Source organism: Chanodichthys erythropterus, chromosome 16 (assembly GCF_024489055.1).
Source record: "Chanodichthys erythropterus isolate Z2021 chromosome 16, ASM2448905v1, whole genome shotgun sequence".
In the NCBI taxonomy this organism is placed as follows: domain Eukaryota; kingdom Metazoa; phylum Chordata; class Actinopteri; order Cypriniformes; family Xenocyprididae; genus Chanodichthys; species Chanodichthys erythropterus.
The window spans coordinates 34,789,479-34,806,710 of NC_090236.1; the positions used below are offsets into that span (position 1 = coordinate 34,789,479).

Sequence of the window (17,232 nt, forward strand, 5' to 3'; positions counted from 1 at the left end):
TGCTGCGTAACACGACAATGAACCTCATTGGTTCTGGAGGAAGCTCAAACGTGCTGCGTAACACGAGAATGAACCTCATTGGTTCTTGAAGAAGCTCAAACGTGCTGCGTAACACGAGAATGAACCTCATTGGTTCTTGAAGAAGCTCAAATGTGTGGTGTAACACGAGAATGAACCTCATTGGTTCTTGAGGAAGCTCAAACGTGTTGCGTAACACGAGAATGAACCTCATTGGTTCTTGAGGAAGCTCAAACGTGCTGCGTAACACAAGAATGAACCTCATTGGTTCTGAAGGAAGCTCAAACGTGCTGCGTAACACGAGAATGAACCTCATTGGTTCTTGATGAAGGTCAAACGTGCTGCGTAACACGAGAATGAACCTCATTGGTTCTTGATGAAGGTCAAACGTGCTGCGTAACACGAGAATGAACCTCATTGGTTCTTGAGGAAGCTCTAGTCCCTTCAGAAAATTTGGACTAAACCGCTCAATTCGTATGGATTAGTTTTACAATCTCTTTATGAACTTTTTGTCAAAGCATCAAAGTGTCAGTTGTGTAGCTGTCTATGGAGGGACATAAAGCTCTCAGATTTCATTAAAAAGATCTTCTTTTGTGTTCCGAAGATGAACGAAAGACTTGGAACAACATGAGTAATTAATGACATTTTTTGGGGGTGAACTAACCCTTTAAAGATAATTCTACATAAACTAGGGGTGTCCAAACCTGCTCCTGGAAGGCCACTGTCCTGCAAAGTTTAGCTCCAACTTGCCTCCACACACCTGCCTTGATTAGCTGGTTCAAGTGTGTTTAATTGGGGTTGGAGATATACTCTGCAGGACACTGTAGGTTTTGCAGGTTTTGTACACCCCTCACATAAACCTGACAAAAACCAACTTAGTCAGCTTTACCAATCAACTAACCGGCCATCCTGTCTCATTGCTAATAAACTTTTGCATCTTACTCTCAGGTGTAAACTGGGCTACTTCAACCTGGACCCCCAGAATCCTCAGGGATGTACTCCATGCTTCTGCTTCCAGCATTCCACCGTGTGTGACAGCGCCGATGGCTACAGCGTGCACAAAATCACCTCCGTATTTGACAGGGGTGAGCATCCATCCAATAGTCAACACCCTGTTTATACTCATTTCTTGAATGTGGTTGTCAACAAATGTACCAATGTTAAATCAAGGATTGTAACATGGAGAATGAGTAGAATGTGTTATATATGTCATTGAATAGATGATGAGGGCTGGAAAGGACAGCAGAGAGACGGCTCCAGCGTTCCCGTGCAGTGGTCACCAAGTTCTCGAGAGATCTCGCTTATCTCAGAAGACTACTTCCCCATCTACTTTGTGGCTCCAGGTATAATAATGGATGCAATTTCCTCTGTGTGATAACTGAACATTGATTGACAGTAAGACATGTGTTGATCTAATCACCTGGGATGTTTTCTGTTTGGTTTCTGTAGAGAAATTTCTTGGTAATCAACTGCTGAGCTATGGTCAGAACCTCACGCTGAACTTCAGGATTCAGAGACATGACGCTCGACTGTCAGCGGAGGATGTTGTGCTGGAGGGGGCGGGGCTTCGTGTTGCCGTGCCGCTTATTGCCCAGGGCAATTCCTACCCAGGAGAGGAGACACAAACCTTTGTGTTCAGGTGACGCCTTTGAGCTTAAAATTGGAACTGGTATTCAATTCAAATATTTAATTGCGATGAATCTACGTTTCTCTTCTCAAACAGCAACACATTCAAGTAATCTACAATAGCTCTAGTGGCCATTCTGTATTATCAAATAAATTAATAATAATATGATTTTTTTTATGTTTTGGAAAGTTGATCACCAAGGCTATATCTGTTTGATCAAACAATATTAAATATATAAATAATAAATATTATTTATATTATTTATTTATTATTAATAAATATTATTACAATTTAAAATAACTGTTTTTGAAAAATAGAAAGATAAATAAAATAGTAAATTCCTTTTATTTTACTGTAATAAAGATAAAATAAGTTAAGATAACTTTTAAATAAATAAATAGTTAATGTTGTAAATGTATACATTTATATATTTATAAATGTCTATTGCATCAAAATACATTGCAGTTAATTGCATGCTTTAATGTTACATTTTAAAGGGGTCATAAACTGAGAAATCAAATTTTCCTTTTGTCATGTCACCATACTATAAGAATATCCTGTAAGTTTCAGAACTGAAAACTCCCTTGTTAGTCCAAAAACGCTTTTATTGTAACCAAGCCCAGATAATGATTCATTGTTGAATGTGCCTAAAAGATGTGCACAGAAGAAATCAACTTCATCATTGCATCGTTCGCCCGCCCACTGCCGTGTTAGTGAGATGACGAGGAGAGAAGAGTGATACAACAAGACAAAAATAACATTACCTTTCAAAGGATCCTAATGCTAGGAATATGGTTATTTATGTTCAACAGTGTCTCAGTTGAGCTTTATTTAGTTGTATTCGGTACATTTCACTGTGGATTCTTTGGTAAATCAGTTGTATTTCGGCAAAGGCCTTGCAAACAGACTTTTCCTTGACAGGAATGCAACAACATGTAAGTAACTGTGTTAATTACAGTCAGATGTTCTTTGTCTTTGTGTCAGTAATTCAAACCAGTGACTAAACGGTCATCTTCACATTGTTTCTCTTAGTAGGATCAAAATAATCTGTTATTTACACGGTGATTAAAGTATATATAGAAAGCGATCAAAGTACGCTTCTTTTACAGTCACTGGAGCTGTCAATCAAACAGCACGAGTTTATCAGTGAAATTGGCCAAAACTCACGTTTTATTAAACAAATCTCTTATTTGCATCGTTTGCACTGTTAGTTATGATGAAAGCATTCATTAGTGTGCAGAAGTTGAGCTGCAATTATGAGATCACTGCGCTCAACATCTGCTACATGCTCATCACTGCAACCTTTCATGCCATGGTCTAAATATAATGCCATAGATTTAAATGTAATGCTATAATCAACACTTTTCACAATTAGTAAACCTTGAGAGCTGTAATAGTAAAAACATGCTAAAAGTTTTCAAGAGAGTTCTACATAGAGAGTAATACTTCATACTATTTCATATGCAAAGATGTTCAGCAGATGCGCCAATCACAGCAGTGGGCGTTTACACTGAAGTCTCACAGCAGACACGCCCCTTAAAACAGCATTCAAATCAGAGGGCTAAAATCAGGGTAGGAAAAATGCCTTTTATTTATAAATTATGGCAATTTTTGATGTAAAAATCTTACTAACATCATAAGTGCACCCCAGGAAACATTATAAAACAATAAAACAACGCAGTTCATGACCCCTTTAAGACTTACTTGTGCTGTAAAGATGAAATATTTAGATTTCATTGTCAAATCAATATTTTGCAAATCAATTGATTTAGGCACATATGTAGCTTATCTGCTGTCCAGTTGCTTGTAATGTTAAATATCATCTATTTTGTCATTCAGACTCCATGACACCACCGACTACCCTTGGAGACCCCCAATGAAACATGCAGACTTCCAGAAACTCCTGCACAATCTGACTTCTATTATGATTCGTGGAACCTACAGTTCAAGAAGTACGGCTACTAATTCACTGACGAAAAGCTTTAGTTTTTAGTCGCTCTATGAAGACAAAATATGAATGTGTTTTGAATTCTGTTCGATTATGATGACCTTGAGTTCTGTTGGGAGACACTTCAGGTCATTTCAACTGATACTTTAACTAACTTAACTATATTTCTGCTGTAGGTGCTGGTTATTTAGACAACGTGTCCCTTGTGACCGCCCGCCGTGGCGCTGGAACTCCAGCTCGTTGGGTTGAGAAGTGTACGTGTCCTCAGGGTTACGTGGGGCAGCATTGTGAGAAGTGTGATCTGGGATATAGGAGGAGCCGATCTGAGCTGGGCCGCTTTAGCTCTTGCGAGCCGTGCAACTGCAACGGACACAGTGACACCTGTGACCCTGTGACAGGTTTGTCATCACAACTGACTTATTTGTATTGCATTGCCTTAGTGCTGATATATCATTTACTTATCTGCTCTCAGGATAATGGATTTATTATCTAGATGAGGGCATTACGGAAGGTCATGTGCTCTGGATGCATGCAACATGAAAGCCATTGAAATAAGATTTAAATTATATAGTGACAGTACTTGAACTGTTAATTTACCCAGAAAGTTGTTACAAAAATCTAAATTCATAATGAAGATACACCAGACAGTCAGAAAATTACATTTAAGATTCAGTACTCAGAGGCTGAATATACAGAATATATGCTTACACAAAATTCACTATATACATACTAAACTGCAGCAATAATCAGAGTAGTACTAGTTACTTTTGGCTTTTATGTTTGTATAATGTTGCCATCTTGTGGTGATGTGTGGTATTACAATGTGTCTTTGTTTTGTACTTGCAGGAATGTGTAACTGCCAGCATAACACTGCCGGCATGAGCTGCGAGAGGTGTAAGGATGGGTTCTATGGAGACTCTACGGTTGGCTCTTCTTCAGACTGTAAACCCTGTCCCTGCCCAGCAGGTGCCACGTGTGCTGTGGTGCCCAAGACCAAAGAGGTGGTCTGTACAAACTGCCCAGCTGGAACCACAGGTACAGACTCATATCTGTTTGAAGCTTATACAGTATGTAAATATAGTAAGTGTTACAGCACATAATCATGCAAACTTTAACTCTCTCCAGGTAAGCGATGTGAACTATGTGACGACGGCTTCTTCGGGGACCCTCTTGGTGAGAAAGGTCCAGTCAGGGCATGCCGGGCCTGCAGTTGCAATAACAACATCGACCCCAACGCTGTGGGCAACTGTAACCGAGAATCGGGCGAATGCCTCAAGTGCATCTACAACACTGCCGGCGTCTTTTGCGACCGTTGCAAAGAGGGTTTCTACGGCGATGCCCGTGCCGCAAACGTAGCTGACAAATGCAAACGTGAGTTTAACAGGAACAAAGTGGGGTTTTTTTGTTGTTGTTTTTTTACTTTCTCAGAGCTAGAAAAACAAGGTTGTGCCAGCTTAAAGGGATAGGTTTCTTTTTTTAGTAAGTAAAAAAGTAATATTTAAAATACATACAAGTAAAATTCAGATATATTAACATATTTACTGACATATTGCTTAAGACTTACTGATATACAAATTATAACTAAACTTTATTTGAGTCCCACTTGTGCACAATGCACATTTCTTAATATAAAGCCTAAAATGTGTTTTAATGTCAATATTGATAAGGATTGTATGAACTTTGAATAATATTAGTCTTTAAATATAAGATATTTAAAGTGTACCTAAAGTATACTTTCAATAGTTCCACTTTAATCAAATATACTTTAAGTACATTTTTAGTTGGACCTCAGCACAACTTTAAAAAGTACAAAATTAGTTGTTCCAATTTAGCAGACTTTAAGGATAACGGTTTAGTATACCAAAAGTACAATTGCTGGGTATTTTTATTAAATACATAAATAAATAAATGCATAGCATGAAATAAATCTATTTAAATCTAAATACATTTTAGTATGTTTATTTTTTACTAGAATATAGACACACTACCATTCAAAAGTTTGGGTTTTCATTAAGAGATTAATACTTTTATTCAGCAAGGATGCAAAGTGACTGTAAAGACATTTATAATGTTACAAAAGTATCAAATAAATATTGTTCTTTTGAAGTTTCTATTCAACAAAGAATACTGAAAAAAATGTATCTCAGTTTCTACGAAAATATTACGTTTTCAACATTCATAATAATAAGAAATGTTTCTTGAGCAGCAAATCATATTAGAATGATTTCTGAAGGATCATGTGACTCTGAAGACTGGAGTAATGATGCTGAAAATTCAGCTAGTATTTACATATATTAAAATAGAAAATACTTATTTTAAATTGTAACAATATTTACTGCATTTTTGATCATATAAATGTGGCCTTGGCGGACATAAGAAACTTTTTTCAAAAACATTATCAACCCCAAACTTTTAATGATAGTGTATATTATTATTATTATTATTATTATTATATAACTTATTTATTGTTGCACCTCTGCAGCCTGCGCATGTTCTCCACACGGTACAGTAGACAGGCAGACAAAGTGCTCTCAGGTGACGGGCCAGTGTCAGTGTCTTCCACACGTCGTTAACAGAGACTGCGGTGCATGCGAGCTCGGATTCTACAACCTTAGAAGCGGCAAAGGCTGTGAAAGGTATTTGATCTAACTCTCTTTTCGTATGCCATATTGCAAACAACATACCTACACTTTTTTAAAACCTTTAAAATCTTTGAATGTGTATCCTCAGATGCAAATGCAACCCTATTGGCTCCACAAACGGCCAGTGTGATATCGTTAGCGGCCAGTGCGAGTGTCAGCCTGGGGTCACAGGTCAACACTGTGAGCGCTGTGAGGTCAACTTCTTTGGATTCAGTTCATCGGGTTGCAAACGTATGGTTTCCTGCTATTTTACCTTATCAGCAGTTCTACTAAATGCAGTATTACTGTATAATGTATGATTTGTTCAATTTACCATTGGTTTGTTTTTGCAGCTTGTGACTGTGACCCAGAAGGCTCTCAGTCCACACAGTGCAAAGAAGACGGCCGTTGTCAGTGTCACCAAGGCTTTGTGGGAGCTCGCTGTGATATGTGTGAGGAGAACTACTTCTACAACCGCTCCGTTCCAGTCTGCCAGCAGTGTCCCAACTGTTACAGCCTGGTCAGAGACAAGGTATGAGGTTGTCTTATGAACCCAGGACTGTTTTTTATATATAAAACAGAAGAGACGACTTCTAATACATGTGTTTTCTTTCTGTGCAGGTGAACCAGCAGAGACAGAAGCTTCTTGACCTACAGAATTTGATTGATAATCTGGACAACAGTGAGAATACAGTGAGTGACAAGGCCTTTGAGGACAGACTTAAGGAGGCAGAGAAAACGATAATGGACTTACTGGAAGAGGCTCAGGCTAGCAAAGGTATTGTCTGTCGTTATTTTTATATAAGACATTTAAAGGATTAGTTCATTTCAGAATTTAATCATTTACCCTGATCATTTACTCAACCCCAAGTCATCCAAGATGTTTTGTCTTTCTTTCTTCAGTCGAAAAGAAATTAAGGTTTTTGAGGAAAACATTCTGCATATAGTGGACTTCAACAGGGTTCAACATGTTAAAGGTCCAAATTGCATTTTCACTGCAGTTTCAGTGATCCCAGCCGAGGAATAAGGGTCTTATCTAGCATGTCGCACGTGACCTTTCCAACATGATTACGTAATGCGTGTAAGATGAGCATTTGTGGTTAAAAAGTATATAAATTCTTATTTTTTTGTAAAATGAGCAATCGTTTCGCTAGATAAGACCCTTATTCCTCGGCTGGGATCATGTAGAGCCCTTTGAAGCTGCACTGAAACTGCAGTTTGGACCTTCAAACTGTTGGTCCCCGGTGAAGTCCACTATATGGAGAAAAATCCCGGAATGTTTTCCTCAAAAACCTTCATTTTTTTTCAACTGAAGAAAGACAGACATAAACTTCTTGGATGACATGGGGGTGAGTAAATTATTAGGAAATTTTAATTCTGAAGTGAACTAATCCTTTAATAGGACCTCATATTGATTAACTACATAAAATAAGAAAAAAAAAGTTTAAAAAAATAAACCAGAAGAAATTGGCTGATTATACTTTAACTTAATAGTAGAGCATATTTCACTTTACATTATAATTATTCTGTTATCTTTCATTGTTATCATACAGAAGTGGACAAAGGCCTTTTGGACCGTCTAAACAACATCAACAAGACCCTGAACAACCAGTGGAACAGACTGCAGAACATCAAGAACACGGTTGACAACACGGGAACGCAGGCGGATAGAGCACGTAACCGAGTCCGTGATGCAGAGGACCTGATCAACACTGCTAGAGAGGAGCTGGACAAAGCAAAGGAGGCCATCAGTAAAGTGGTGAGATTTCTACTACCTCGCCAAGAGAGCATGTCGTAATACTCCACAAACAAGTTGAGCTAATGGTCGTGGAGTCCAATAAAATGTCTCTTAATTGCCAATATTTCTTCATTTTCATCCTGTATGACTGTTCCCATAGGATATTAAAATCCCCACAACCTCTGGAGATCCAAATAATATGACACTTCTGGCAGAGGAAGCCCGTAAACTGTCAGAAAAGTGAGTTGTTACAGTATTTCAATCAGTGTTAATATGACTTTTTTTATACCAACCAACACAGTTTTATATAACCTTTTCTGTGGCTCTTTGCACAGACATAAAGCAGATGCTGATCAGATTGAAAAGATTGCGAAGGATGCCAATGACACTTCCACTAAGGCTTATAATATGCTAAAGAAGGCGCTTGATGGTGAAAACAAGACAAGCAACGACATTGATGATCTCAACAGGAAGTATGTCCTGAACATTACATTTTATATGACTTTTTTTTCTTACCAAAGCATCTAACAAATTATGAAATGTGTGTGTGTGTATTTACACAGTATATATCATATATGTATGTATATATATGTGTGTGTGTTCTCCATTTTTAATTAACATTTTTTGATATTATTGTATTATAAATTATTATATATTCTGATTTTAAGCTGAATTTAAGACAGTGTTTCAAATTATTTATTTATATATATATATATATATATATAGTCATGCTTAACAACTGTTCTTGTGTGTTCAGATATATTGAAGCAAAAGATCTGGCCAAGAACCTGGAGAAACAAGCTGCTAAAGTACACGCTGAAGCAGAAGAGGCAGGAAACAAAGCTCTGAAGATCTATGCTAACCTGACCAGCTTGCCTCCAGTCGACACCAAAGCTTTAGAGGTGCTGATTTCAGAACTTTTTGTAATTCATGTTGAATTTACAGAATCGGCTTGGATGCATCTATAATCAAATTCTCTTGAATTTCCCTCAGGATGAGGCCAATAAGATTAAGAAGGAGGCATCAGACCTGGACAAACTGATAGACAAGACCGAGAAGGAGTACAATGACCTGAGAGAGGACCTGAGGGGCAAAGAGACTGAGGTCCGCAAACTACTGGAGAAAGGAAAGACCGAGCAACAGGTACATGAGATTTGACTTTTATGTACTTGTTTTGTCTCTGCTCTATGAAATAAGTTTTCAAAATGTAGTCATGGTGGTCTAAAATAAGAAAAGATGAGAATATTTAGTTGCTTTTTAGTTCAGCTGCTGTTTCACATGGTTAATATGTAAGAGTGGAGCACATGCCATGAGGCCCAGTAGCCACATAAATGATACTGATGAGAGACAAGTGATACCACTGGTCATAGTCCATGGTCTCATCCTAATCTGATTTAGTTAAATGTCATGTTCTTAATGAAAGAGGAGCTGAACCATGAACTCATGAATCCTGCTCAGAGTATAAGTTACTTTTTGAGATGTTTGATAAAGTTTGCCATTTTATAAATAGCATTTTCATGACACTTTAAGACTAGGGGATGTTAACAATATTGCACATTTGTTCACCCACAGTATTGCCTGTCATCCATAAACACAGTAAATGTCTTGTCAGTGCAAAAACCCAAAATGTTCATACTCTCTTTCTGCCCCTGTCTTCTTCAGACGGCTGATCAGTTGTTGGCACGTGCAGACGCAGCGAAAGCTTTGGCTGAGGAGGCAGCAAAAAAAGGCAAATCTACCTTCCAAGAGGCCCAAGACATATTGAACAACCTTAGAGGTGAGGGGTCATGGTGCCTTTTATATATATATCTTTTTCTAAAATACTAATAAAAAAAGAAAATAGATTGAAAAAATTTTTATTACATACACTGCCCTCCAAATGTGTGGAAACACCCCTGCAAAGTGTGGTTTTGGATGATATCAGCATAAATCCTTATCATTTTTTGGTGCAAATACATTACAGTAACTTGACATTAACATTGAAGACCAGCAATAATAATTTTCATTTTGATTACATAATAATGGCAATATATACATGTCAAAGTCAGACATGCCCCTTCGCCAGCTGTGATGCCTGGTAAACTTGGCCCAGGTTTGTAAAAGATTTTTTGGGTCAGCACACCTTAATAGCTTCAACAATTGATTGCCAATGAAGTTTAGAATACAATGAACCAATTAGAACCCAGTTTAGGTCAGATAGCTGCTAATGCTGGATATTTTTTTTATAAATTGAAATGTAAGTTTTTTTCTATGTATAACCTGTTTATGTAATAAAATGTTTTCGTAGTTTGTGTTGTCCCTTATCTGTGCAAAATTATCACAAATTAAAAAGGATTCATGCCAATATTGTCCAAAACCCCACTTTTTTAGGGCGTTTCCAAACTTTTGGAGGGCAGTGTATAATAATGATATCCAAAAAAATAAAGATCTAAATAAATATTTAAATAGTAGATATAAGGGCTGTCAATTGTAATTAATCACACCTAACATTAAAGTTTTTAATATATCTTTTTATATTGAAATAATTTCACATTTAATCTCCAAATTATTGTAGAAACAACATAAAGACAGAATATATAAAATATTTGATCTAACAGGTAGGAAATATCCAGAATCAAAGTAGTTATCAAACACTTCACAGTCTTCACTGCATAATTTAGATTAAAATGTAGATGAATTTGTATTAAAGCCACAAAAGTTATTCAATTAAGAGCAGTGAGTGATTAACATGATTCTTTGATTAACATTAATGGCAGATTTATTAGGCTGCTGTCACTTTAGGACCTGCTGCAGATCTGCATCCTATTTTCTTTTAACTCTTTGTTCATTTAAGAATTTATTTAACTCATTTAAGACTGTGCTTACAAGGATACTTGACAAAATTGACATTTTGGCATCATATTGTGTTTTTGTCCATTCATGGGTGAAAGCGTGCTGTCTGAAGCGACTTTCTGTGCGCACAAAGACAGGAGATTCACAGACAGCACGCCAGTACCGCACTGCATTCTCTTTTGTGTGTTTTGTTTGAATGGTTTACAAACATTTGCATGAATAAGAGCATGATCATATAACGTAACGCTAGCTATAGGATGACGGAAAAAAAATTGATCTGCGTTAAGGGCGTTAAATATTTTTAAATTAATCACATGCAATGAATCATTAATTTTGTCAGCACTAACATATATATATATATATATATATATATATATATATATATATATATATATATATATATATATATATATATATATATATATATATATATATATATATATAGATATTAATTTATGCATTTAGATAGATATTAATATTTGTGTCTCACTTTTAGACTTCGACATGAGAGTGAATGACAACAAAACTGCTGCTGAGGATGCCATGAGGCGAATCCCAGAAATCAATGCGACAATCAATGAAGCCAATGAGAAGACCCGAAGAGCAGAGGCGGCTTTAGGCAACGCTGCTGCAGATGCTAAAGAAGCTAAGGCAAAGGCAGAGGAAGCTGAGAAAATAGCTAATGGCGTACAGAAGGTACATGTTGAGTTTCAGATGAAGAACATCACAAGCATGAAGTCCTGGGATGTCTGTATTTTTATCAAACAGTCACATCACATCTCCAAAAATGAAAACTATATAATTAATATATGAGCCATGTAGCTCTTCTTCATCAAACAGTGTGTATATATACTAAACTATGCACTTACTTTGATTTGCATTTTCATAATCAGGGTTCAGCGAAGACTAAGGCAGACGCAGAAAAAGCTTTTGAGGACACCATGAAACTGGATGGAGAGGTGAACGATATGATGGACCAGCTCACAGCTGCTGAGAAAGAGCTACAGAAGAAGAAAGCAGAGGCGGACGCTGACATGATGATGGCGTCCATGGTGGGTTATGGATTGTTTGTGCACAACTTGTTTTGATACCTCATTGCAGACTTTGTTTTTTTATTGACTTTGCTGTTCTTCACAGGCATCTGATAATGCTAAAGAAGCTGAGGGCAATGCCAGAAAAGCCAAAAATGCTGTCAGGACAGTGCTGAACACAATCAATGAATTATTAAGTCAGCTCGGTAAGACTATCTAGTTGTTCATCAATAATCCTCATTTTTGTGACGGATACAATAATCGATCATTTTCCTTTCTGCGGTTTAAGCGTGAAGTAGTCCTAACTGTGTGTGTTTCCTGTGTCATGTAAGATCCCATTCCTCTTCCTCAGTGCCTGATCAAAGATGACATTCATTATCATGATATTTTGTTGTAGCTAAGCAAGAGCTTTTCCAGTTATTGCCAGTGTTATTTTGAACTAAAACTGTTAAAAAATGTTCTTCGTAATGGAAATAAATCTGAAATAAAGTAAAATATAAACATTAGATGAAAAACAAAATTAGCAATTTTGTTGTTATTCACTCTCATGTCAAAGTCTAAAAGTTTTATATATATATTATACACACTGCCCTCCAAAAGTTTGGAAACACCCCTGGCAAAGTTTGCTGGTCCCACTTTATATTAAGTTGCCTTAACTACTATGTACTTACATTTATATTAATCATTTGATACAATGCACTTATTGTGTACATATATGTATTTACATTGTACTTATATTTTAAAAACACCTGCATGTAATTACATTTATAATTACACTGTTGACCCATCCCTTACCCCTTACCCCTACCCTTAAACCTACCCATACCGCCAAAGCTTTCCCTAACCTTACCCGTACCCCACCTCAAAAGCAGCAAAAGTGTTTTGCAATTCAATATGAACCCCAATAAGTACATTGTACTTATTTTTTGATGTAAGTACATGGTAGTTAAGGCCACCTAATATAAAGTGGGACCAGTTTGCTTTTGGATGATATCAGCATAAATCCTTATCATTTTTTTTTGGTACATATACATTACAGTAACTTGACATTATCATTGAAGACCAGCAACAATAATAATTTTCATTTTGATTACATAATAATGGCAATATACCGTTCAAAAGTTTGGAATCTGTAAGATTTTTAAAGTCTTTAAAAGAAGTTTCGTCTGCTCACCAAGGATGCATTTATTTAATTAAAAATACAGTAAAATCAGTAATATTGTGAAATATTATTACAATTTAAAATAACTGTTTTCTATTTGAAAATATTTGAAAATATAATTTATTTCTGTGATGCAAAGCTGAATTTTCAGCATCATTACTTCAGTCTTCAGTGTCACATGATCCTTCAGAAATCATTCTAATATGCTGATTTAATACTCAAGAAAAATTTATTGTGTACAGATGTACAAAATATTTGTGTACAATATATTTTTTCAGGATTCTTTGATGAATAGAAAGTTAAAAAAAACAGTGTTTATTTGAAGTATAATCTTTTGTTACAATTTAAATGTCTTTACTGTCACTTTTGATCGATTAAATGCATCCTTGCTGAAAAAAAAAAAAAAAGAATTCTTTAAATTCTTCTCAAAAAAATAAAAAAAAATTCTTACTGACCCCAAACTTTTGAACGGTAGTGTATAATGCTACAGAAGCTTTGTATTTCAGATAAATGCTGTTCTTTTGAACTTTCTGTTCATAAAGAAATCCTGAAAAAAAGCATACAACTGTTTTTAACATTGATAATAATAGCAAATGTTTCTTGAGCAGCAGATCATCATATTAGAATGATTTCTGAAGGATCATGTGACACTGAAGACTGGAGTAATGATGCTGAAAATTCAGCTTTGATCACAGGAATAAATTACATTTTAAAATATATTCAAATAGAAAACAGTTATTTTAAATTGTAATAATATTTCACAATATTACAGTTTTTACTGTATTTTTCATTAAATAAATGCAGCCTTGGTGAGCAGACGAAACTTATTTTAAAAATATTAAAAATATTACCGATCCCAAACTTTTGAACGGTAGTGTACATGTCAAAGTCAGACATGTATAATCTGTTTATGTAATAAAATATGTTTTCGTAGTTTGTGTTGTCTCTTATCAGTACAAAATTATCACAAATTAAAAAGGATTCATGCCAATATTGTCCAAAACCCCACTTTTCTAGGGCATTTAAAAACTTTTGTAGGAGGGCAGTGTGTATATATATATATATATATATATATAATATAATATAATATAATATAATATAATATAATATAATATAATATAATATAATATAATATAATATAATATAATATACACTGGGAAAAAAAATGGTAATTGAAATTAAATATAAACATTAAACTTAAATGGCATTAAACTTAAATGAAAATATTATATATTTACTATGACTTAAACTAAAATTTGAAAACTGAAAATACAAAAATTAAAGCTTATTCAAAATATTATATATATATAGTGTATATTAAATATATAAATATGTAAGTACAACTGGTAAGGTATTAGGCTAAACTGGTAGCTTTTAACTGAAAATGAAAAGAACATGTTTAACTTGATTTTTATCTTAATAATTCCACTTGGTATTGATAATAAATGTAATTTCCCCATTATATTGTATATTATAATTCTGTGTATATGTTACAGTGACGTTTTAACACACACATAATCATATCATCACCTTCTCCTCTTCCAGGCAACATTGATAAGGTGGATCTGAGCAAACTGAATCAGATCGATAACGCTCTAAAAGAAGCTAAGGACAAGATGGCAGGAAGTGAGCTGGACAGGAAGCTGAAGGAGCTGAATGACATCGCCAAGAGCCAGGAGGACATGATCAGCGACTACGACCGTCAGATCCGAGAGATTCGAGCGGACATCGCCAACCTCAACGATATCAAGAACACTCTGCCAGAAGGCTGCTTCAACACCCCATCTCTAGAGCGGCCTTAACCTCCACGCCACACGCTACGTCTGCCTTACACTCCCTGTGTTCTTCAACCTCGTCCCACACCACCCTCAACCAAAACAGGCTTTGTTTCCTTTCAAATTCTTTTACTTGCATTTTATTTCCTTTTATTAGGTTATTATTTGTTTGTACTTCTACACGTTTCTTCGAAATCATGTTTTACAAACAGAAGACAAAAGCAGCTTTTAATTTTTTTGATATGCAGAAATGCTATGTGAAGAGAACTCCAAGCAATGGCGCTCACCAGCCGTGTGTGTGCGTGTGTGTTTTTGTGCGTGTTTGTATTTGTGTGCGTGCGCTACAGCCAGCTGTTAGAGAACCCACATGACTGCACCACCTCCAGCTCTTCCTCTCAAACCTCTCTGATATTTACAACAGATCCAGAATTATTTGATGTAATCAGAAGCCAAAAGGCGTTGGTTTGGGGAAGTTTGCTACTTAAGCTAGTGTATATCATCATCATCATCATCGGTAATGCTTTTCGCTCAAAGCTAACAGTGAAGGAATCTTAATTTGCTCATTATGTACATCTACTTTCGCCCCTCGTGCTAGATTTGATACTGAAAAAGTGCGTCGAGAGTGAGTCGAACACGTAAATACAGTATTTCAGCTCATGTGTATATAAATTGTTCAGTGCTAGAAGTCCCTGAACGGCTCGGATGATTTCATACGTTTTATGGTTGCGAGACATTTCGGTTTTGTGTTTGTTTTTATTTTTTCAGACGCTGCTGCTTTATTACAGGTGTCCTGCAAATCACATTAACATGAGCAAAACTCAACACTATGCAACTTTGTACATTGGCGTAGCAAGACTTTTATCTGATACACTGGTGCTAATAATTATTTCAAATGTTATATTTTTGTGTGAATGTTTTTTTTTTTTTTCTTCTTTTTTATTATTATAATATAGAGTTGAGGAACTGTTATTTGTGTAAATATGCTAAAAATGATTCAGGAACGGCTGATTTTTAAACCCAAGATCTAACCAGCCACCTCATCAGTTCATTCATGAGAAAAAAAAAAAAAAAAAAATCAGCCAAAACTTCTGCATAATATATATAATTATATATATATAATATGTTCTGTGGTATAATACGCTTGCCTGTATACATGGCTCAGTGTTGCATCATAGCTCTATCATTTATTTTATTTGTGGTTCATTTTCAGCGGATGGTGATGCGTAATGTCTTGACCCTTTAACTTGCACACCCCTAAACATGTCTGAACATCCACACGTCTCTAACATTTCCTATTTATCGGAATGATTCGCTTTACTTGAGATGGGAAGCTTAATCACGTGTTGATAGTTAACCATCTTTTTTAGTGCCTAAACTTTTGGACGTAATCCTCTAAATGTGGATGTTGCATCTTAATTTAAAGAGGTCTTTGAAGTCACTGTTTGTTTCTTACTGTTACCATATCAGTAGTTCCTTCAGTTACAGTCTTACTCGGACAGGTTTGCTGAATTGAGCAGTTCCTCAGCTGACATCGAGAGATTCAACTATGGAAAGTGCCACTATAAAACATCAGACCTATTCTAGACCTCCCCTCTCTACCACTGTGGACATAAGTGCAACACGTACACGTTTATGTATAAAACAGTATTTTTAATTTATAATGTATCAAGTATTTGTGATCTGTTGTTCTACAGTTAAGAGTATGTGTTTGCTGCACAGTCTTTATGTGATCCTTTGGTTTTAGAGAGTGTAATGGTTTTTAAAGACTCCCTTCCTTCTGTTTTAATCAAGGCGTTAACAAACACACTCACAGGACCTGACACACCTCTGCTTGTTCCCCATTTGCCTGTAAAATCAATCGTAACATTTGAATAATAAACAGTGGTTATTACAGGACTTGAAAATGTGTGATTCTGCTTCATTTTTATTGTATAATTCATGTGTGCGTGGTTAAGGTGTTTTCTATGTTGTGGGGTCAAAATGGCCCGGGTACTTCATTTTCCGTGTTCCTCTCCGTCACGCATGCGAGCCTCCAAAATATATATATATTTTTTCTTCATTTGCAGTTATCGAAATGTCTTTTTCTTTTAATATAAATTTTCAACAGATATATAAATATAAATATATATAAATATTTTGCCTTTCAAAGTGTACTGCTTTGACCGCGAGCGTGGAAAGGTGCGATCTAGTGGATTTTGTTTTCAAGTGCTCAAGCCACTCGCACATGCGCTGTTGTTTGTTCACCGTCCAGCCGGGGTGTTTTCTTTTTGTTTTGTTTTTTGTTTTTTATTGCAGAAGAAAATTCATCAAACAGCACTGCATTGAAATACAATAACAAATAGAAAAAGAAAAAACAACACCTGAATCAGAATGAAAAATATCATCAAAGTTTTAACAAACTTGTTATTCATCGTATTATTATCAATGAGTTTGAGATTTAAAGGTGCCGTAGAACATCTTTTTACAAGATGTAATATAAG

The 17,232-nt window shown here is 35.7% G+C and overlaps 1 protein-coding gene across 1 annotated transcript in view; it reads left to right on the top strand.

The window, feature by feature from the left end:
* Nucleotides 1–15,862, top strand: part of lamc1 (laminin, gamma 1) — a 74,438-nt gene extending 58,576 nt beyond the window's left edge. The window contains exons 8-28 of the mRNA XM_067362548.1: nt 967–1,103; nt 1,239–1,361; nt 1,468–1,657; nt 3,485–3,597; nt 3,770–3,991; nt 4,440–4,628; nt 4,719–4,964; nt 6,076–6,229; nt 6,324–6,466; nt 6,568–6,746; nt 6,836–6,992; nt 7,768–7,973; nt 8,113–8,192; nt 8,288–8,425; nt 8,710–8,854; nt 8,946–9,095; nt 9,615–9,729; nt 11,281–11,480; nt 11,678–11,836; nt 11,922–12,021; nt 14,523–15,862. Coding sequence (XP_067218649.1) covers nt 967–1,103; nt 1,239–1,361; nt 1,468–1,657; nt 3,485–3,597; nt 3,770–3,991; nt 4,440–4,628; nt 4,719–4,964; nt 6,076–6,229; nt 6,324–6,466; nt 6,568–6,746; nt 6,836–6,992; nt 7,768–7,973; nt 8,113–8,192; nt 8,288–8,425; nt 8,710–8,854; nt 8,946–9,095; nt 9,615–9,729; nt 11,281–11,480; nt 11,678–11,836; nt 11,922–12,021; nt 14,523–14,779 — 3,403 coding nt within the window. The 3' untranslated portion in view covers nt 14,780–15,862. The remainder of the gene's footprint in view (nt 1–966; nt 1,104–1,238; nt 1,362–1,467; nt 1,658–3,484; nt 3,598–3,769; nt 3,992–4,439; nt 4,629–4,718; nt 4,965–6,075; nt 6,230–6,323; nt 6,467–6,567; nt 6,747–6,835; nt 6,993–7,767; nt 7,974–8,112; nt 8,193–8,287; nt 8,426–8,709; nt 8,855–8,945; nt 9,096–9,614; nt 9,730–11,280; nt 11,481–11,677; nt 11,837–11,921; nt 12,022–14,522) is intronic.
* Nucleotides 15,863–17,232: the final 1,370 nt, after the last annotated feature.